We start from the raw sequence: 20,811 nt of genomic DNA, 5'->3' as shown, positions 1-20,811 counted from the left end.
TGTGCTAAACAAACTTTGGGGGAAAACCTTGTCATAGTCTACCATAAGTACTGGACCAAAATGGAAAACAAAGGGATTTCACAGCTGGGGGTGTATGGTTGTGATAGAATTTGTTTCCTAGCTTGTACTCCCTCACAAGCACAAAACCACACACTTGCATTCCCTGGATGAGAGAGAGAGAGAGAGAGAGAGAGAGAGAGAGAGAGAGAGAGAGAGAGAGAGAGAGAGAGACATGAGAGACATGAGAGCTGGCTGGTGGTTGGGTCAAAGGATGTACTTTTCCCAGTCCAGAGAGCCCACTGCACTGTTTCCCAGAACATTCCCATGGATTTCAGCCTGGAGGAAAGTGCCTCCAGCCCATGCAGCTTTATCTTTAGTTGGTTGCCATAGGGATGGATGGCTTGTCTAAGGAATGGCAAAGCAAAACAAAACAAACAACTTTGGGGGATTAGCTCTGCAAGAAAGCCGCATTTCCTACTATGCTTTCCCACCACAGTATATATTGATTTATTCAGCATTTAGTGAAATGATTGGATAGCTTTCCCAGGGGAAGTCTTAATTTTAGTAGGGGTAGATCCGACTGAGATCTAAAAGCTGAGTCTCAAACAAACACTTTCTTTTTTTTTTTTTTCTTTGCCTACAGTGCAGGGTAAGTATAGATTGAGGGGAAAGCAAACAAACAAGGAGGCAGAAAGAAGCAAAGACAACACCACTGTGTGTAGCCTGTTTTCCCACACTTGATGGCTCTGCATAGTTCACGCCATACTTTACAGGAGTCTGGGGGTTCAGTGATGAAAGTCACACCGCGGCGACACTCTCTGTACCTGGCTATAGAGCTCCACAGAGGACTCCCCCTTGAGCTGATGGCCGGTGAGGTAGGTGTTGTGTGAAGATTCTATATAATAGTAAGAGAGGGGTAGCTGCAGTTCTTTCTTGTTCTCCCGTGACTCATCATTTTTTGAGGCGAAATTGTCTTTATCCATCAGAAACCTAAACGAAACACATGTTCTTAAAGGCTGCGTCAGAGCAACGTGCACTCTTGAGGGATTCGATAAGAAGGTCTGAGGAGTTACCTTGCAAACCCTTCAAATGACAGTAGGCCTTGATGACACATGCTGACGCTAGGCTCAAATTTCTGCAAGGGAATTTTTAAAAAGAGATTTTTTTTTAGGCAAAGGAAACTAAGAAGGAGAAAATAGCACCACACAATTAAAAATAAAACCGTTCTGTTTTCATTAGGAGATGTCTCAACCAAATATTTGAAGGACTTTAGTTATGTAGTGGTAAGATGTAGGTTTTTAGTCCAAAAGAAAATATTTATTACACATGAGCTTATTATACCAAGCATATTTATTTAAGAGAAAAAAAAAGGTAGCGAGAGAAAAGAATAAGGCTGATTTATATGAAAACACAGCGCGTGTATTAGTTGAGGAGACGGCGAGGATAATAAAGGCTACTCCCGTCCAGCAGTGGGAGGTGGGGTGCGGTGATTCGATGATTCGCTTGGAGCAGCCCCACCAAACATACGCTCAGTGGAGTCACAGTGAACCCTCAGTTTTAGCATCAATATGGGTTAAATCCAAGGGTCACACAGCTACTCCACAGATTACACGGATTCCAGATCAGGAGATTAAGTTAATTCTGCTACCTGTGACCCTGCCACAGTAAAGTTTCACTCTCTGTAGCTGTCACCCCTCACCTGGGCTCCTGGGACAGTTTCCACCCATCTCCATCTTTTGTCAGCACAGTTCCTCGCCACATGGGCTCACACAGACCTTCTGAAGCATAGATCACGCACCCTCCTGCTTAAAACTTCTTAAAGCTTCTTGTTTCACAAGGACAGATGTCAACCCCTGTCCGTCCTGCGGTCTCAAAGTCCTAGAAGAGCTAGCTAGTCCTTGGACTCCTGCCTGAAGTTGCATCTGCCTGTGCTGCCTGGCTCTGATCATCATGGTAGCTTTTGATGCTCCTCATAAACCCCCAGCTCACTCTTGCCCCAGGGTATGAGTGAGCTGTTCATGTTTCTCTGAGGATTCTCTTCTCTCAGAACCTCCAATGATTTACTCACACAGAGCTTTGCCCAAATGCCCTTCTCCAGCTCAGCCTTCCTGTTATCACCCTTTTCTGACCGTGCTCACTCTTGAAATTGTGTATATTTGTTTAGTGTTTGCCTCGCACACCAGAAAGCAAGCTGTGTAGAAGAATGAGACTTTATCCAATACTATATTCCCTGCTCTTGGAACATGGATTGCAGAGTAAGAGCTAACAAATACATGATAAGTAACAGATTGAAATTCTGGACTGTTGTATGTGTTAGAACAGTGATAAGTAATTGAGCACAACTTCCTTGTAATTGTCATTGAGTCAGAGATGCTCTAGAACGTGTGATAATTATAAGAATACCTATGGACTTGACATTAAAAAAATTCTATTTCTACCCCAGATATGAAAAATATAGACTAGGTAAAATTCTTAACATCAAAGTATTAGACCAGCAAGTGGCATGCCGCACATATGATATCATACATGCTATACACATGTTACCATACATGCTATACATGTGATAACATACATGCAATACACATGTTATCATCTATTCCATACATGTGTTACCATATATGCCAGCATGTGATATCATAATTGCCATACATATGATACCATGCATGCCATACATGATATGTCATACATCCCATACACGTGTAGCCATATATACCATACATGTGATATCATACATGCCATACATTATGTATCATACATGCCATACATGTGATACCTGGATGATGCTCAGGATTTCATCATACGTGCAGTGTTCTCCTTGGCAATTTACCAGGAAGTCATTGAGCTGGAGTATGCCAACTCCAAATATGCCCAGGGACGTGCTTTCAATCCCAGTACCATTGGTCACGATGCTTGCAGCAGCGATAGCATCAGATATCTGCCTCTGGTTGTCAGAAAGCTGCTGTTTACTTTTAATGAACAGCCCCAGGTCGGAGACGTTTCTAGTCAGCAAATCTGAAACACAGCCACCCACAGTTCATTCAGAAGCCTCCTTGACAGAGTTCATCAGTATTATGAAGTCAGTGCCCTGATGAAGCTCTAATCTGTCCAAATAATGTGCAGACTTGGTGTGAGTCCCTGGTTTCCCACAGTAAAGAGAAAGCAAAAGGAATGAATGAATGAATGAATGAATGAATGTAGGGACTGGAAAGATGCTCAGAGAGATCCACCTGCTTCTGCCTCCTGAGTACAATACAAGCATTAAGGTATGTACCATCACATCTCTCCCAAATTCAGATTTGAAAGAAATACTTTAAAAAATTATGTGTATGTAGGGGAGTTGGAGGTGGGTATGCACATGAGTGCAGGTGCCCTGGGAGGCCAGGGGTGTCAGATCCTCTAGACCTAAAGTTACAGAGGGTGGTGAACCTCTTGATGTGGGTCCTGGATACTGAACTCGGGTCCTCTGGAAGGGCAGCAAATATTTTCAACTGCTGACCCATCTCCAGTCCTGGGTTTCCTCCCTCCCTCCCTCCCTCCCTCCCTCCCTTCCTTCTTTCCTTCCTTCCCTTTTCCTTTCTTTCTTTTGAGAATAACTGCTTCTAAGCTTTTTCATTGGCAGAGGCAGAATAAATGTAATCTTAAAGGTTTCAGTATCTTAAATATGTAATTATAAACATCTGTATATATATTTTGCATCAGTATCAATTTAAAATCAATTTTGGCACATAATCAAAGAGACTAACTGCTGGACCCTGTGTTAAGAGTGTGTTTAGTTCAGCAAGAAGCCATCACAGTGTCAGTTTACATTTATTTTTGATTTAATTTATTTTGTCATTTTACATTTTAATCTGAAGTGTTCTAAGGTAGCAGAATCAGGTATGGGAACTCTGATTTCTGCTCATTTTCCAGAAACCTACAATGAATCTAGAAGATAAAATGTAATGATCTAAAAGATACAATTACTTGGTTAGTTTATAGGTATTCATGTTTTGAGAGCTACATAAGAGTTAATATTTCATACAAGGACAACATAAGGTTATAAATAATTATGAAGCAAGTGCATGAAAAAGGTTAATGTATATGTGTATGCATGCACATGTGTGTATATGTGTGCATGTGTGTATATTTGTGTATATGTGTGTGTGCATGTGAGTGTGTGTGCTCTTTCATGTTTATAGTTCTATCAAGAACTTAGAAGAAAAAGAACAAGTTTAAAGTTCATGGGTAGTTAAAATGTTATAAGTAGGATAGAAGGAGACATTCTGGTTTACAAAGAAGGAAAGCCATTCTAGATGTCCATCCAGGAGAACTCTGCTGAGGTCACCAAAGACTCCCCTTGACAAAGCACAGACAATCACTGCCTAGGCCTGAGCGAGCGCTTACCTATAGGTAAGAGAGAAACTGTTATTTCTCAATTAAGATACAGTCCATTCTTTATGGACACTTGGAAATGGTTGGAAAAGGGTGCTAAGTGTTCAGAGGGACTGGAACATTCTTAGTTAAACACCCCAATTTTAACAAAGTGCCGAAAGACCACGTGGTGATGGATTTCCCACAGGACCTACCTACCCTTCAACATCAAATGACTGGAAATAATTCTCAGTTTCACCAAGCTCCAGGTAGCAGCACACCATGAGTGACACACTGAAAGTGTACATGGCTGGATGATCTCCTACCTTGGTTTTTGGAGAGAAAGCTCTCAAAGGGAAATGGTAAATTGTGAAACCAACCTAGGTCAGGCTGAAGATCACTGGTATTTTCTTCGATTGTCAGGTTGGTGTAGAGTGGGGCTGACTCCGAGGCAGACCGATTGCAGGGTACGGAGTAGATGTCAAAGATGTCCTTCAGGTCCTTGCGGCTCCTGATGCTGAGGAGAATGGAAAACACCTCCCTTTTAGGGTTGCCTTCCAACTGTGGGTCTGAGGAAGAGTAAGAAGAAGGACCGTGTCCTACCTGAATGATTTGAACAGCTCGATGAATTCAACGAAACTCATGTTACTGTCGGAGACCATGAAGCTCTGGAAACCTTTCATTCCTCCTCGGATTCGCCCATGCCAGCTGCTGCTGCTCCAGGCACTGCAGAGAAACATGGCAGTCACTGGCAAGTGCAGATCCCAAGCCATTCTGCCTCAACAAATAGTCTCAGATGACACTATGTGCAATGGGGAGATGATGCTATATCCAAGATCCTTTACTCTCAGAGGGAATAAATATGGACTGGTAAAAGTATTCCCAGTTTACTTAACTGGGGGCAAAGTGCTGGGATTAATACTCCTTCATTAATGGAACAGTTCTTTAAAATTACAGATTGATAAGTCATGGGGAATCTCTTAAATTTGGTGTGTCTTAAGAAAAGTCGTGTTTTAAAAAAAAAGATATCCAAATTCTTCCTTCATAATCTGTGGGAAACAATTCATGTTCTTTTCTGTATTCTAAATTATGGAAATGCATCTAGGAGGTTTGAAATGCGTAAATGTTTTTCTTTTTTCCTTTTTTAAACCAGTTCTTCAATGAAAACAGGGAAGAGCTTTTATTATTAATGGAAAATGTGAGTCAGAAAAATACGGAGACTGGAAGGAAGCCAATCCTTCACTGGAGCCCATCTGCACCTGCCAAGGCTTCATCCAGTCACCATAAAAATATCATCGCTCTCAGGCAAATATTCAGGATGGCTGGCTCACCACACTTTTTATTTTCTGTGTGGATTACTCAAAAAGTAGTAGAAGAAATGTTTTGTCTGTGGCTTTCAGTCAAATCAATTAACAGGGTATTTCTCTTTCTTTTCTTTTTTCTTTTTTTGAGGAAGGCTTAGATTCCCCTCTCTGGGGGTGCATTTCAAGTGTTAATTTATGAGAGAGTACAAAGGACACTGAGTAGCTGGTCTACTCTCAATTCTGCTACCAGTGTTCGCTCATGGAGAATTACTTAGTCTTAAGATCTGACAGCCACTTCTCTGATGGGAGGGCATCACAAACATATGGATTTACAGTTGTGTGTGGTGGTGGGCAGCTTACCGTACAAGTTCAGGTAGACATAAATAGTTATCATTGAAACACACTGCGTTTACACCAGTGAGTTGCCTGTCTTTCTCTTTTTAAATTCCACCCTTGGTTCTTGTCTAGAAAATTCTGTATCTAGTCTCTCTCTCTCTTTAGACGTAGGACTTAGGCTCACTTTTCCTTGAACATAATTCAGGCTGCTGCTACTTCTGTCTTCCTTGTGTCTTAGAACTTGTCTTGTCGGGAGGGACTGGCCCCTCTCCCCCTGGGGCTGAGATCTGACTTTGGGTCCTGCATGTTAGTTTCTTGTCCCAAAGGCTTCCCTCCTTCACTCCGTTCTGCCTTTTCCTGCTCACAAGTGACTTAAATAAAAGGAAAACAGACTTAATCCAGCTGATATGTCTGTTTTATACATCCAGGATTCTGCATGGGCTGAAATATAAAGGATTCCATCTATTTTCAGATTTTAGTTTTGTTATAAATCTGAATTTACGGAAAAGTTGTGAGAGTAAAACGGAGAGTCATCTAGACTTTGGCCCGTTTTTACCAATTGTGGTTTTGAATGCACAAAGACTAAAGTCCAGCTTTCGTCACTCATTGGGAGAGGAGACTTCCCTTTAAGAGATAATTGAATGCAGACAGAATCACTAGCAAGTGCAAAGCAATGGAGACTGGTTTTGTGGAGCGAGTCTGTAGCTGGGCCCTCGTGTGCAGTGTGTGGAGGAATGAACACTGCCAAAGCCTACGTCTGTGTGCTGAGACCCACTCCTCTGGCACAGTGTACAGTATATGCTTTATGTGGGCTCTGCCTGGATCTCGCACATGTCTCTGGCCATCCAGCTCCCTTTGGTGACTTTTTATTCTGTAATTACTTCTGCATTGAACTGTTGAGTTATTATTGTTGTTGATTTTGAGACACAGTCTCACTCTATAGCGTGGGCAAGTCTGGAAGTAGCTCTGTAGGCCAGACCAGCTTCCAATCCACAGTGCCTCCATCTCCCAACAGCTGAAATTAAAGGTATGTGCTGCCACCACCAGCAAAGACAGAGGTTGTTTCTTTTTCTTCTTCTTTTTTAATGTCTAGGGTCCTTACACCATCATTTGCAACAATCCCAGCTTTGGGGGTGAGATAAACATATTCGATTTGTTGGAATACTTACAATTACTTCGCCAGGCAAGCACAGCTTCCATTCATGTGTCAGATACACATGTCTGACACGTTTCACAACTATCAGTAAGGTCAGGCAGCTCACACTCAAGTTTGTTTCCCCTTAGCCTGGTACTACCTGAAGGAACTTGCTGCAGAGGCACACATGCCCTCTACCTGCTGCAGGGACATACATGTCCTCTACCTGCTGCAGGGATACACATGTCCTCTATCTGCTGCAGGGACGCACATGTCCTCTATCTGCAGCATTCAGCTCAGAGCCATTAGCCACCTGTAGTTGTGGTGCAATGAAAATGTGACTAAGGAACTGACTTTCCAGCTTAATTTAGAATAATTGGTGCTTGATATTAAATGCCTAGGAGTAGTTAGTGGCCAGTCAGCTAGACGGTACAGATTTAGAGAACCATGGCTTAGCTTTCGACGACTGTCTCTGACCTTGGAAGGGTTACTCTCTCAAACAATTAGATGGGATCACAGCAATAAGAGAGACTACGATTACAGATTCAGGAAAATCAGAATAATTTTCAATTAGGGTTTTTGGTTTTCACTTTAACTGTTGAGTTAGAACTAGAGACAGACTTTGCACAGGGAGTGCGGCACAGGCCCTTCCACACAGCAGGAGTGATGTAGAGATTCCCTCTCTTTCATCATGTTAAGGCCCCACCTGGATGGACTCTTGTTTGAAGAAGACAGCACAGGGGAAGAGACTGGCCTGATGGGAGATGACATGCCGGTAGCCAAGTTGGGGGACCCAGCTGTGGTCAAAGAGTAGGCTCTTCTGGAATGGAGGGGGTTGGGAGGGTTAGTGATGACATTGGCCTCTGCAGGGATCAAAGGGAAAAAAAAAGAAGTGATGACTTCGCTCCTGCTTTCCCTTAAATATCATCAAAACAATCTACACAAACGATTCTTGTGTAAGAAACAAATACCTAGATGAATGGGCCAGTCTGGTGGGTGTCAGCTGGCTATAAGCTAGCATTGTCTGGGAGCTTAAAAAAGCACACAGATGCCCAAGGCTTCAGCAAAGAATATATAAATGTCTTGGTCATGGGTGTGGCCATGACATTTTTAAAAGCACTACCATCCAGTCAGTTGTATTCTGTATAGCTAATATTATCTAGCAAGAATGGCAAGCCAGTGACCATTTTCTTTCAAGTAGAGTGCACTTGTAGAAATACCTCTTGGGTTTCATATCTTCCCAAGATAAAGAAATTATCTTAAGAATTCTCATCAGGGGCTGGAGAGATGGCCCAGAAGGTAAGAGCACTTGTGGGTCTTACATGAAAATCTAGTCTCATTTCTAGTATCCACATGAGACACCTCACAACTACCTGGAGCTCCACCTCCAGGGGATCCGATGCTCTCTTCTGGCCTTTAAAGGCACTTGCATGTGTGTGTGCATGCATCAATGTTTTTAAAAGAGCCATAAAAATTATTCCTATGATATCAAATTAAAATCAAAGTACAAAGCCAAATATTTACTTTTTACATAAAAGTAAAACAAAAAAGTTTAGATGTGAGCACTCGGGCTGGTGAGATGGCTCAGTGGGTAAGAGCACCCGACTGCTCTTCCAAAGGTCCAGAGTTCAAATCCCAGCAACCACATGGTGGCTCACAACCATCTGTAAAGAGATCTGGTGCCCTCTTCTGGAGTGTCTGAAGACAGCTACAGTGTACTTGCATATAATAATAATAAAAAAAAAAGATGTGAGCACTCTGCATTCATTACCCGACTCTTCTTGTTCGTTAACGTCTTGAGGATCAGAGCCGCTCCGGCTGCGACACTCTCTGTACATTTTGGCCTTGCGGGTAGCCATCTCATCGTCCGTCACTTCTCCACTCTCTCCCTGGGAACAGAAATGTTTCCATGGCTCCTGGACTATATTGTTCTCCCTGAATGCTTAGCTCAGATAGGTTTCTGCTTTCTAACCTGTGTCCTCAATCTTGTCTTGCCTGGTGAGACCAGTAAAAACCTACGGTAAGGCTGCCCAAGTGAGCTCAGGTCATTTTACTCAGTGTGTTCTTCACTTTCACGCACCGTCCCCCCAGAAAAGGAGACTGAGAAGGGGATGCACAGCCCTGGAGTCGGTGGGGACATACACAATATGAAGCTATAAAGTTCTACGAACCTCCCACGAGAAAGGAGTAGGACTGTTTTAGATAGCTATGAGAGAAACGTCCTAATGAAAATATGTTATATAACCAATCATATACAGTGCTGCTTATCTTAATTTGTTTCATATACAGCACTCATCATTCATATCGCCTTCATAAATGTGATCTCTTTATTTTACTTTCGGTTGATTTTATTTTGAGACATGTCTTACTCCGTAGCTCAGGCTGGCTTTGAACTCACTGTAATGCTCCTGCCTAAGCTTCTGACACACTGGGATTACAGGAGGGAGCCATCATGCCTGCCACAACCGTTTTTCTTTTTCCAGTCCTGCCATGGGACTTGTACTTTAGCCTCTCACATAGACGGTTAGGAATAAGAAAAACCTTTAACCTCTCTGCTCTCTCCTCCGTGGCAGGTGCTTTGTGTTGTGTTGGGAAAACTCCTATACACACTACAAGACCCACAGTGTGTCTGCTGCCCTGAGGCCCTTACTGCCTGCCTCTCAGCCCCATATTTTCTCTACTGATATAGCACTTTGAAGGTGACTTATCAATGAGTCATATTTACCATGTACTATGTTTTAAGCCGATGCAGCTTTTTTGTTGTTGTTGGGTTTTTTTTTTTTTTGTTTTTTTTTTTTTTTTGTTTTGGAGACAGGGTTTCTCTGTGTAGCCCTGGCTGTCCTGGATCACTCTGTAGACCAGGCTGGCCTTGAACTCAGAAATTCGTCTGCCTCTGCCTCCCAAGTGCTGGGATTAAAGGTGTGCGCCACCATGCCCGGCCCAATGCAGCTTTTTAAAGAACTTTGGTTTCTCCTTGGTGTTTGCTTGATTCCTGACACCGACCCTGGCACCTGAGAGGTTTGTGGCAAGCCCTTGCTACCACTGTTTTATCATTTATCTTGTCCCTAACTCAAATGACTTAAGGTGGCTTATGGCAATGTAGGCCACACGGTCGTGGTAGAAGACTGGGTGGGCATGATGCTTAATAAAGGAATTTACTCTACCCTCATGAGCATTTTCTTCTTTTTCTTGGTGGTGCTTATGCCCAGGGTGTTGTTTCTCTGCATGTTGGGCTTCTCAGCATTCTTTGCTGACATTCCAGGGCTGGGGTTTCTAGTGCTCCACCGCCTACCACCAAACAACTCCACAGCATGTGCCAAGGTTGGGCCTTCATACCGTCCATCCTCCTGAAAAGAACCGTATGCTGAACACACAAGCAAGCAGCAACAGGGAATACGTATTAATGGTCCCAGTGAATTCCCATGTGGGTAAGCTCAAGTGCTTCCAGACGCGTGATCTGGCCACCCATGTGGTTCTGTTTCAGACTCTAGGAACTTCCTGTTAAGGATCTGATTGTGTTCCCAGTTGTCCTGATCACACCCTGGGTCATCAATGTACTTCAACATCAGCTGGGGTAAACCAACCAAACCAAACCAAATCAAACCCAAAACACTTCCCATTTTGGTCTTAGAGGTGACTCAGAAATTATCATTGTGGGAAAATTCATTAAGACTTTGCATATTAAGGGCTGGGGTGTAGTTCAGTTGGTAGAGTGCTTGCCTAGCAGGTACTTCAGAAATCTTTAAGACTTTGAAAATTGTGGCCTCCCTTCCCCCAGCCTGGAACCTGCTTGCTCAAGGGTGGAGCTACCTGCTCATTCGTCCTGCCACTCCTACTGCTGGACCCTGCCTTTGCTGCCTGGAGGCACACACGTGTTCGTCCTGCTACTGGACCCTGAGTTACTTGGTGGGAAATTGGGTTCCCTCCCCTTTCCTTTATAACTGAGTGTCTGGAAATAGTAAAATTGAGCTTTGATCAGAATGTTGTCTTAGCTCCATTCTTTCTTCCGCCCCGTCTAGATTCCTCTCTTTTCAGCTCGAACTGCCATTCTCAGTTGAACCGTTCGTGTTGTGGACTGCGGGCAGGCCGCAACAGAAAATTATGATTCTGGGGAAATCGTCTAGCAACTATGAGACTCTGGGTCAATCTTCAGTACTCCCCTCAAATCTATCTATCTATCTATCTATCTATCTATCTATCTATCTATCTATCTATCTATCTATCTATCTATCAATCTATCCATCCATCTATCTATCTATCTATCTATCTATCTATCTATCTATCTATCTATCTATCTATCTACTTACCTACTGTTTGTTTTTTAATTTGTGCACTCTAAATTTTTAAGGGTAGCCCTCCTTTATACTTCCAAGGAGGTATTTGTAAATAATTTAAAAATGAATATATGTGTCTGTGTGTGTCCACACATGTATAAACAAGTGCACATGTGTGCCATTGCCCCCGAGCACAGGAGAGGTTGTCAGGTGCCCTGAAGCTGAAGTTGCAGGCAGGTGTGGGCCTCCTAATGTAGATTCTAGGAACTGAACTTGGGGCCTCTGCAAGAGTGACAAGTGCTCTAGCCACTGGCAATCTCTCTAGCTCTTGTAAATAGATTTTGATTCATTGAAAATAATATGCAGATCATAAAATTCTTTGCTAGGAAAGAGAGTCAATAAAAAAATTCTTCGTGTGGGCTGGAGGAGATGGCTGAGTGGTTAAGAGCACAGGCTGCTCTTCTATAGGACAAGAGTTTGCTTCCCAGCACCCACACGGTGACTCAAAACTGCCCATAACTCCAGGTCCAGGGGATTCGACGCCTTTGGCCTTGACCGGCCCCTACCTGCCCATGCACCACCCACATACAGACACACAGTGATACATAATTAATTAAAAAATAAGAATAAAGCAAAACTCGAACAGTGGTAGCACACACCTTTAATCCAAGCACTTGGGAGGCAGAGGCAGGTGGATCTCTGAGTTGGAGGCCAGCCTGGTCTACAGAGTGAGTTCCAGGACAGCCAGTTCCTGTCTCTGGGAAAAACAAACCAAAAAACGAAAACAAAATCTTTTTAGAAAAATTCATGTACTTTAACATGCTGACATCTCTGTTCTATGAAGACCATAAAACTAATTCACACCCTTTGGTTAAGCTTTTTCCCCCCAAGGCATATATCGAGTAATTTGTGTCCATTGCTTATAACCAAGATGCTTATCTGATATTGCTATATTTAATCTTCCCAGCTGCCCACAACTCCATTTAAATACTCAGAACTGTGAGCCCTAGCTTTGCCCTTGACTACGTCCTTGACAAAGTTATGGGGACCATATCTCTTCCACCATCCACATCAGCATCATTACATAGTTCCCTGGTTTTCATTATAGTGCATTTTGAAGTTGAAAAAATATTTTTTATTTTCTATGTACATTTTTCCAAACTTGGAATAAAGCAATGCTCTCACAGGGCTGTTAACACAATTCTGGAGAAAAATCACACAGATATTCAAAAAATGTAACTAATAAAACTAAGTAATTTCTTTTGGTACTAGTGCATGGCAGAGTGTTGTGTGTTAACATGTATGTGGAAGTCACCCACTCAATATTCTAATGTTTATATATATATATATATATATATATATATCACAAAGGTTGGTCTAGTTAGTTTATCTGAAATGATGCTTTCAGCTGAGACCTTCAGTTGGGGAGACGCCTGTCTGAAGGGTTCCTTCCCAGATCTGAGAAATGCACTGATCTGTCACTGTTTTCACACAGGATAACAAGAGGACCCGCCACCATGAGCAGACATGCATATCAATTTACACTTTGTCTTTACACACTGTGCGCTCTATCGACTCTCATAGACACAAGTTCAGCTCATCTCCAGTTTTTAGACAGGGAAACCGGCTGGCCCTGGGAGGCTAAGGAAAGCTTCCCACGGGTACATCGGAGTAACTGACAGGGCTGGGAGCCTAGTAGTTTAAATGCCAAGTGTATGCTCCTGAGGATTGCACAACTCGAGGGAGAGGGCTGGATGCGCCCCTTACCTGATAGAGGCTGACATACTGTTTCCGAAGCCACTGCTGTCGTTGGTCAGGGAACTTCCTTATCTTTCTCACAGCTGTAGTGAGTTCCAGCAATCCACTGAAAAGCATCTCAGCGGTGTGCTTTGGCGCCACAAAGTGCAGTAATCTATTGTCCGTGGTCTGAAGCCCATAGAGCAGTGTGACCCCCGTCTCTGATAGAAGCATGCTACTAAGTTTGTTCTGGACACACACAGTGTGTATATCAATGCCAGGGTGTCCCATGTACACAGCCTTCACTGAGAACAGATCCAGAATTCCCTCTGCCAGGCCGCTCACCCCGGCGTTGCCTGGGGATGGGAACTTGCCGGGCTCGGCCATGTTACTAAGCACACCGAGCTTGGGTCTGGAGCCGGCTGGGGAGGCAGTGGGAGGTTTCATCCAGGTCAACGTGCTATTGTCAGGCTGCAACTGGAGAAAGCAGCGGGCCGAGAGATGTGTGTCCTGGTCATAGTGGATGACTGTGGCCCCCTGCAATAGGAACTGGTGCACATCCGCTTGGATGGACAGCACATACCATGGGATAAGCTCTGTCCCATGGTCAAAGGCTTTCTGTGACTCCTCGGATCCATGGGGGTCACACTCTTTGGACTTCTCAAAGATGTCATTTTCTGAATCCAGCAAATCTCCAATTATAAACCTGATGGAAAAAAAAGATACAAGTCTTATAACCAGAAGGGGACCAACACAGAGCCTGTTCTTCACACACAGTAGATGATTTCTCATTCTGCTATAAATTCAAGAAAGCATGGGAAATGTAAAATGCTAAACAACACTGGGTAACTTATTTATATTTACAAGGCACCTGACCACGGGCATGCTTTGTGGTGCCTGTGACGGTTTTGAGAAGTACGACTGGGCATTTTGTAGAAGAAGCTTTAGTTAGGATCTGTCTGGTGTTTTGCTCAAAATGAGACCAAGATTATGGGGTTGGGTGAGGAATGGAACAGCAATAAAACAATATCCTTATCACACTTTATAAACTGCACATACTTCTAACATGACAACCCACTGATGCGGACCTTAAACATGACTGAGGTAGTGTTCTTCATACCCCAATGTATTATTATTATTATTATTAGTTTATTTTCTAAAGATTCTTTCCATATACATTAATTAGATGCAAATCACTAAATCCAGGTTACACTGAAGGAGAGAGGTGTTACACTTCCACCTCCTAGGGAATGGAGAGGCTACATGTTACATTTTTGGAATTCTTCTGCACAGGGGATTTATCTCTTCCCCCCATTTGTTTGCTTCCTTATCAATTTTACAGACCAGATACTTACTGTAGGGACTTATGGATATTTAGCTAATGCTTTGAGTGAGTTATAACTTAATCCTACTTTATTTATCTGGTCCCACTAGAAGCTCTTTTGGCTTGTGCTTCTTTCACAGACTCAGATCTGTTTGCGTGGATGGTTAGTTGATCTGCTTTGGAGCACTCGCTACATTGTGGCACTGTAAGAGGCTCCCGGCTTCGCTCCCTGCTTCCATCCCACAGTCAGCCATTTACCTAAAGGAGCTTGCTTCTTTTTACTCAAGGATGATATTAGAAACCTAGCAACCAACCAATCAACCAACCAACTAAAGTTGAAAGTTTGTGAGCATTGATAATGATTAAAACATAACCTGGTAATTTAGACACAGAATTTGTGATTTTAATTTAATGTAACAAAGTGTTTCCAGTGAAAAACTACAGGTATTATGAAAAAAAAACAGTATCTAAATAGAAAAAAAAAAAAAGATATGGCTTGTGATGGTTTGTATATTCTTGGACCAGGGAGTGGCACCATTTGGAGGTGTGGCTTTGTTGAAATAGGTGTGACCTGGTTGGTGTAGGTGTGTCACTGTGAGTGTGGGCTTAAGACTCTCACCCCAGTTACCTGGAAGTCAGTCTTTCACTAGCAGCCTTTGGATGAAGATGTAGAACTCTCAGCTCTGCCTGTGCCATGCCTGCCTAGATGCTGCCATGCTCCCACCTTGATGATAATGGACTGAACCTCTGAGCCTGTAAGCTAGCTCCAATTAAATGTTGTTTCTTATAAGACTTGCCTAGGTCATGGTGTCTGTTCACAGCAGTAAAACCCTAACTAAGACATGGCTATTCTGAAGTCTGTTTGTGCTTCTCAGAGATGAGGTAAGCTATGCACATATGTAGGGGGTACAGGGAGGCAGTCTTTCTTGGCATCAGTATTTATTTTCAAATACAAAGGTAACTAATGCCAGATGGTAATAATTCCATTAAAAAGAATTCATCCAAGGGCTAATTTCCAAAATAAAATTGACAATTGTTTGTAATGAAATAAATTCATTTTAAGCAGGAAGCTACTAGCATCTTTTGTCTCTGATAAGACAGAGTGGATTTTATGGAGTTCTGAGCCTGTGTCCCCCGGGAGACAATTTTTTTGTGGGTTTATGAAAATGGATAAGATGGAAAAATAAGATTTATGTATGAATCAAGCAATGTTAACCAGATCAAAGATGTAGTCAGCCAGCAGAGAAACCACCTCATCATTCTTAGGCATGAAAACGGAAAGAAGGTTTTAACCCCTCCTTTGAAGAGCTTCTATGGTATTCGGTATTAGAAACCAGAAACTGATATCTGACCGATTTTCTAGGGATACCTGATGAAAAGCCTGTGTGTCAACATGCTTATATATTTTCTTTGTAACTGTTTATTACTTTATAGAAATTTACAATGACTATTTGAACAGGAATCACCAACTGATAAAGACTAAATGTTATGTTTTAAAACAGAAGAATATCAACTTTCCATATGACTTGTTACAGCTACTCCAAGTGATTAAAAAAAAACAGTGTTTTTAAGTTTTACCTTTTTGCAAAACTTGTGCTTTTAATTAACTTATCCTTTTTCTCAGTTATAGCTAGCTATTTATTTAGTCAGTTATTTTCTAACAGAGACCAGTGTTGGCTTGTTTCATGTCAACTTGACACAAGTTGGAGTGATTTGGGAAGAGGGAATCTCAATTGAGAAAATATCCCCAATAGATTGTCTTAAGGGCAACCTGTGGTGCCCTTTTTTTTTTTCTTTGATTGATGATTGATGTGGGAGGGTCCAACTCAGTGTGGGCGGTGCCATCCATGGAAAGATGGCCCTGGGTGTGTCTGAAAGCAGACTGAGCAAGCTATGAAGAACAAGCCAGTAAGCAGGCTTCCTCCATGGCTTCTGCATCAATTTCTTCCTTGAGTACATTCCTTGAAGCCCCTAGATAACAGACTACAAGCTGTCAGCTAAAATGAACCCTTTCTTCCCCAAGTTGTTTTTGGTTATGGTATTTTATTACAGCAATACCCTAACTAAGACAAGAACTGTTCCAAGTCCAAAGAAGTAGTATGAAGAGAAGCCAAGGATTGCTGCTTTCCAGCAATGTTCTTAGGATATAGATGATGTCTTCAGTACTGCTGGGCAGAAGTTCTGCTCAGCTTCCTGCTCTAGCTGTGCTCTTTATCACTTAAGCCAGTGTCTTCAGCTTTCTAGGTGCTTCCTCATCTGTACAGAGGACCTATAAGCACACCATATGCCGTCAATGGCATTCGGGTAGTCTCTTCATTCTATTCATTTTCTGCTGAGACCTTGGATGTGTGTGTAGGAGTAGGGGGTGGGGATTGGGTGTGGAGGCCAAAGGTTGGTAATGTCTTCTTCAATTGATCTCTACCTTAGTTTTTGAGACATGGTCTCCCACTGTACCTGGAGTTCACCATTCAACTAAAGTGGATAGTCTGCAAGTCCCAGGAATCCTGCTTCCAACTCTTCAGTGCCAGGATTATGGGCACATTATGTTGTTGTTTAAACATGGATGCTGGAGATCTGAACTCAGATCCTCATGCTAGCATAGCAAACATACTTAGTCATCTCCCCAGTGTCAGGCCATGAGATAGATATAGATATTGGTGTTTTGCTTGCCTGTCTGTCTGGTGTATATATGGGTGAGAGAGAGGGAGTCAGATCCCCTGGAACTGGAGTTATAGACAGTTGTGATCTGCTGTGTGGGTGCTGGGAATTGAACTCGGGTCCTTTGGAAGAGCTGCCAATGCTCTTAACTGCTGAACCATCTCTCCAGCCCTGTGGATATAAGCTTTTTTTTTTTTTTTCCTTTTTTTTTGAGACAGGGTTTCTCTGTGTAGCCCTGGCTGTCCTGGAACTCACTCTGTAGACCAGGCTGGCCTCGAACTCAGAAANCCGCCTGCCTCTGCCTCCTGAGTGCTGGGTGGTGCGCCACCACCACCCAGCTGGATATAAGCTTTTGATGATCGCTTTTTCTGGGGTTTCTATGAGTACTCCCATTGAGTTTTCTGGCAGGAGTAGCTAAAGGTTTTGAGAGGAATTCTAACACACTGCATGCTGGGTAAACTGAAGGATCATAAGATAGATTGCTTGGTTCCCTCCCTCCCTCCCTCCCTCCCTCCCTCCTTCCCTCCCTCCTCCCTCTCTTCCTCTTTCCTTTTTTCTTCATTTCTTATCTTTTTTTTTTCACTGAGTTGGGCATTGACTTATGAACAAGAGCTGGAGGCTATTGTTTTTAAATTCAATAAAGCCCAGTTCCATTGTCCTTTAGGACCTGAAAAACACTGTGAGCTAAGACACTCTGAACGGGGCATTTTCACAAGATGCTCTGGACAGAGGCAAATAAGGAAACAGTGGTTACTGGGATGGCTGCGGGGAAACCTATGAAATCCTGCCTCTCTGCCATGCATCCAGGGCTTCCTTTTAGAGTAGCAGTCACTTAAGAGCCAGGAAATTACTTCCACTCCTTAGGACAAAGGTCTGAAAGTGAGGATTTCAATATGTCTTTCCAGCTTTGTGAAATAAATATTTGCATCTTTGCGGTTTTCTTCCCCCATTCTCAGGATGCTTACAACAGGATCTGGAAAGTGGACAGTGAAAAAGAATGTTCTTAGGCTATAGGTGATTAAGTGATGAGGAAAAAAGGAAAGGAATAAATAGAAAAATGGAAATAAATTTCTTATAAGAGGTAACTTCCGTGTCAGATGCAGACTAGAAGCTACCTCCCTGAGACGCAGACACAGACAGACAGACAGACAGATGGACAGACACACACACACAAAGAGAGAGAGACAGAGAGAGAGTGAGACAAAGAGACAGAGAGAGAATTACTAAAAGAGAGGTAGAGCTTTGGAAATCCATAAAAGTGGCAACAGGATCGCTGAAAGGTGCAGAGAAACAGAAGGCCAACACACTAAGCACAGCACTGGTGGCCTGGATCCCTGGCACAGGAAAGCAGAAACAGAAATGTCATCTGGAAGGTATACAGTCAGATGGCTCTGGAGGGAAGATACTGGCAGTCCCAACCACAGACAAATCCACATTTCTCGTGAGTCTCAAATCCAGTTGTAGGTCTTGCTGAGATGGGGACTTCTTTTGTGGGAAGAGCCAGCAGTGGAAGAGAATTCAGCCAGCTCTGAAGGGCTCTCCCATCCCAAGGGAGTCTGTCATTGAAAACTGGGCTACCCTGGCAGCTAAAGAAAAGGGAAGACTCACAAGACGAGGAATCAGAATCAACTGGCCCTAGCCGCAAGCGTAAGAGACAAATTTGGGGGGTAGTGTAGAGAATGTGAAGGCTGGATGCTGGCACGTGACAGAAGGCCAGGAAGAGAAATGCATAGGAAAAGGTGGTTCTGCCCTCAATGGCTGGAAGCAGAGCCCATCAACTGAGAACCAGTCTGGCCCTTAACAGCCTTGAGCCAAAAGTCAGCAAATTGAGCAACCTCTGGAGCTACCGCGCTGGCATGGAGTTGCAGTAGAACCCTTGATAGCCAAAGCTGAATCCCTCCAGCAAGGTAATTAAAGCTGAGTGGATTTTGAAAGCACAAAGATAGATCTACTTGTATAAATCTTAGTAGAATGACTTCTTCTTCTACTCTCAATGAACTTGGGAGAAACCTCTGAGCTACATTAACTATCCTACGGAATGTGAATGGGGACTCTTGGGAGGACTGGAGAAAAGTGCCTAGACCGTAGACTGCAAAGCCAAGTGTAGCCAGCAGAGGGCCCTGGTGTGCAAAAAAGAGAAGATCAGATGCTTGCCCCAAACAGGACCAGTGGTTGCATAAACCTTAAGAAAGTAAAATATCCACGGGTCTGACCCACCGTCTCCCTGTTGCATATACCCTGAAATCTGACTTACCTTTTCCCCCGATCTATATAACCAGCAATGTCCCAGAATTCACTCTAATTCTTCATCTTTTTTTTTCCTCCTGTGTGTTTTTCTTTTTTCCTTTTTTTCTATTTTTAAATGCTTTCTTTAACTCTGTAAGGCTGTGACAGGATGCACTCTGATCATGTTCATTCCCCTTTCCCAAGTCCTCCCAGATTCTCCTGCCCCTCCCCTACCAACACAAATTTTTGCCACTCCCTGACACAGTTTGTGTTAGCTAACTGCTACTGGTGTAGTGTCTGCCCTGGAGTGTGCTCAGTGTACCAAAGTCACTCCATTGAACAAAACTGACCTTTTCCTTGCCAGCAGTAATTAAACATCAACATCTCCTCTGGGCCCTAGTGGAGAACCAATAGTATTATTCTGCCATACCCATATAGTGTATCCCTCGATCCTCATCCCTCATCCCTCATCCCTCATCAGAGAAACTTCTTGCAGTAGACTCCACCTGACACAGAGACTCACAGCTAGCCAATGAGAGAGAATAAGAGACATAGGAATGTTCAGCCCTCAATGGGATGTCGATCCTTCATCTCTTCCCTCATGGCTCAGGGATGTTTGCCGAAGAAGAAAAGATTCTAGGAGCCAGAAGTGGTGAGTGACTTCAAGGAAACAATGTTTTCTGGGCACACATGAACTCCCAGCAATTGTGACATCATGCTCAAGACCAGCTCAAGCACAAGCCAGACAAGATCCCAGCATGGAGGAGAAGAACTGGGCACCAAATCCCCCTTTAAATGCTTTTATGACTATTTCACTTTATTGTGTTTTAAAAGGCTTTGTGTATCTTTATGTATTCTTTTTGTTTTGTTTTGTTTTGATTTGATTTTTGAGACAGGTTTCTCTGTATAGCCCTAGCTGTCCTGTAACTCACTTTGTAGACCAGGCTGGCCTCGAACTCAGAAATCCGCCTGCCTCTGCCTCCTGAGTGCTGGGATTAAAGGCGTGTGCAAACACACCCTGCTGTGTATTCATTTTTTTATTCCCCTTTATACATCTACCCAACTTTGTCACCCATGTTTTTTCTGGACAGTTTCTTTTTCTGGTCTCCCTTTTAGCTTTTCTTTCTACTGCACTCTTAGTAGTGTTTTGGACCCACAGGCTTAAAAAAAACTATCAGATTTTAATTTTTCCTATTTATTTATTTTTCTCACTTATCCCTTTGGTCACGGGTCTGCTCATGATCATAGAGCCTTTCTTTATTTTATTTTTCTAATTTCGTGCTTTTCCCTCTTGCCCTTCATTACACTTTTGACTCCCACACTTTCTTTGGTTTATTTAATCTTGTTTCTCCCCCATTTGCCCCTCTGGCTCCTCTATTCCTCCACTGGATTTATTTACAACTTTGACCCTAAATAAACTGTAACTCAATGGCAAAACTGATAGTGGTTTCCCAATTTTCTGATTTA

General features: G+C 43.0%; 1 protein-coding gene across 7 annotated transcripts in view; it reads right to left on the bottom strand.

Moving 5' to 3' along the window:
• Plce1 (phospholipase C epsilon 1) overlaps positions 1 to 20,811 on the bottom strand; it is a 314,404-nt gene that overhangs the window by 75,703 nt on the left and 217,890 nt on the right. For 5 of the 7 annotated variants that reach the window (XM_029472801.1, XM_029472800.1, XM_029472803.1 and 2 more), the window contains exons 8-16: positions 13,167 to 13,842; positions 10,290 to 10,472; positions 8,897 to 9,014; positions 7,832 to 7,988; positions 4,954 to 5,076; positions 4,731 to 4,867; positions 2,774 to 3,012; positions 1,074 to 1,135; positions 825 to 990 (exon numbers count right to left, since the gene is read on the bottom strand). In XM_029472801.1, coding sequence (XP_029328661.1) covers positions 825 to 990; positions 1,074 to 1,135; positions 2,774 to 3,012; positions 4,731 to 4,867; positions 4,954 to 5,076; positions 7,832 to 7,988; positions 8,897 to 9,014; positions 10,290 to 10,472; positions 13,167 to 13,842 — 1,861 coding nt within the window. The remainder of the gene's footprint in view (positions 1 to 824; positions 991 to 1,073; positions 1,136 to 2,773; positions 3,013 to 4,730; positions 4,868 to 4,953; positions 5,077 to 7,831; positions 7,989 to 8,896; positions 9,015 to 10,289; positions 10,473 to 13,166; positions 13,843 to 20,811) is intronic. The other 2 variants (XM_021151794.2, XM_021151795.2) reach the window with 1 other exon arrangement.

Source organism: Mus caroli, chromosome 19 (genome assembly GCF_900094665.2).
Source record: "Mus caroli chromosome 19, CAROLI_EIJ_v1.1, whole genome shotgun sequence".
Classification (NCBI taxonomy): domain Eukaryota; kingdom Metazoa; phylum Chordata; class Mammalia; order Rodentia; family Muridae; genus Mus; species Mus caroli.
This window is presented reverse-complemented; position numbering and strand designations above follow the sequence as displayed.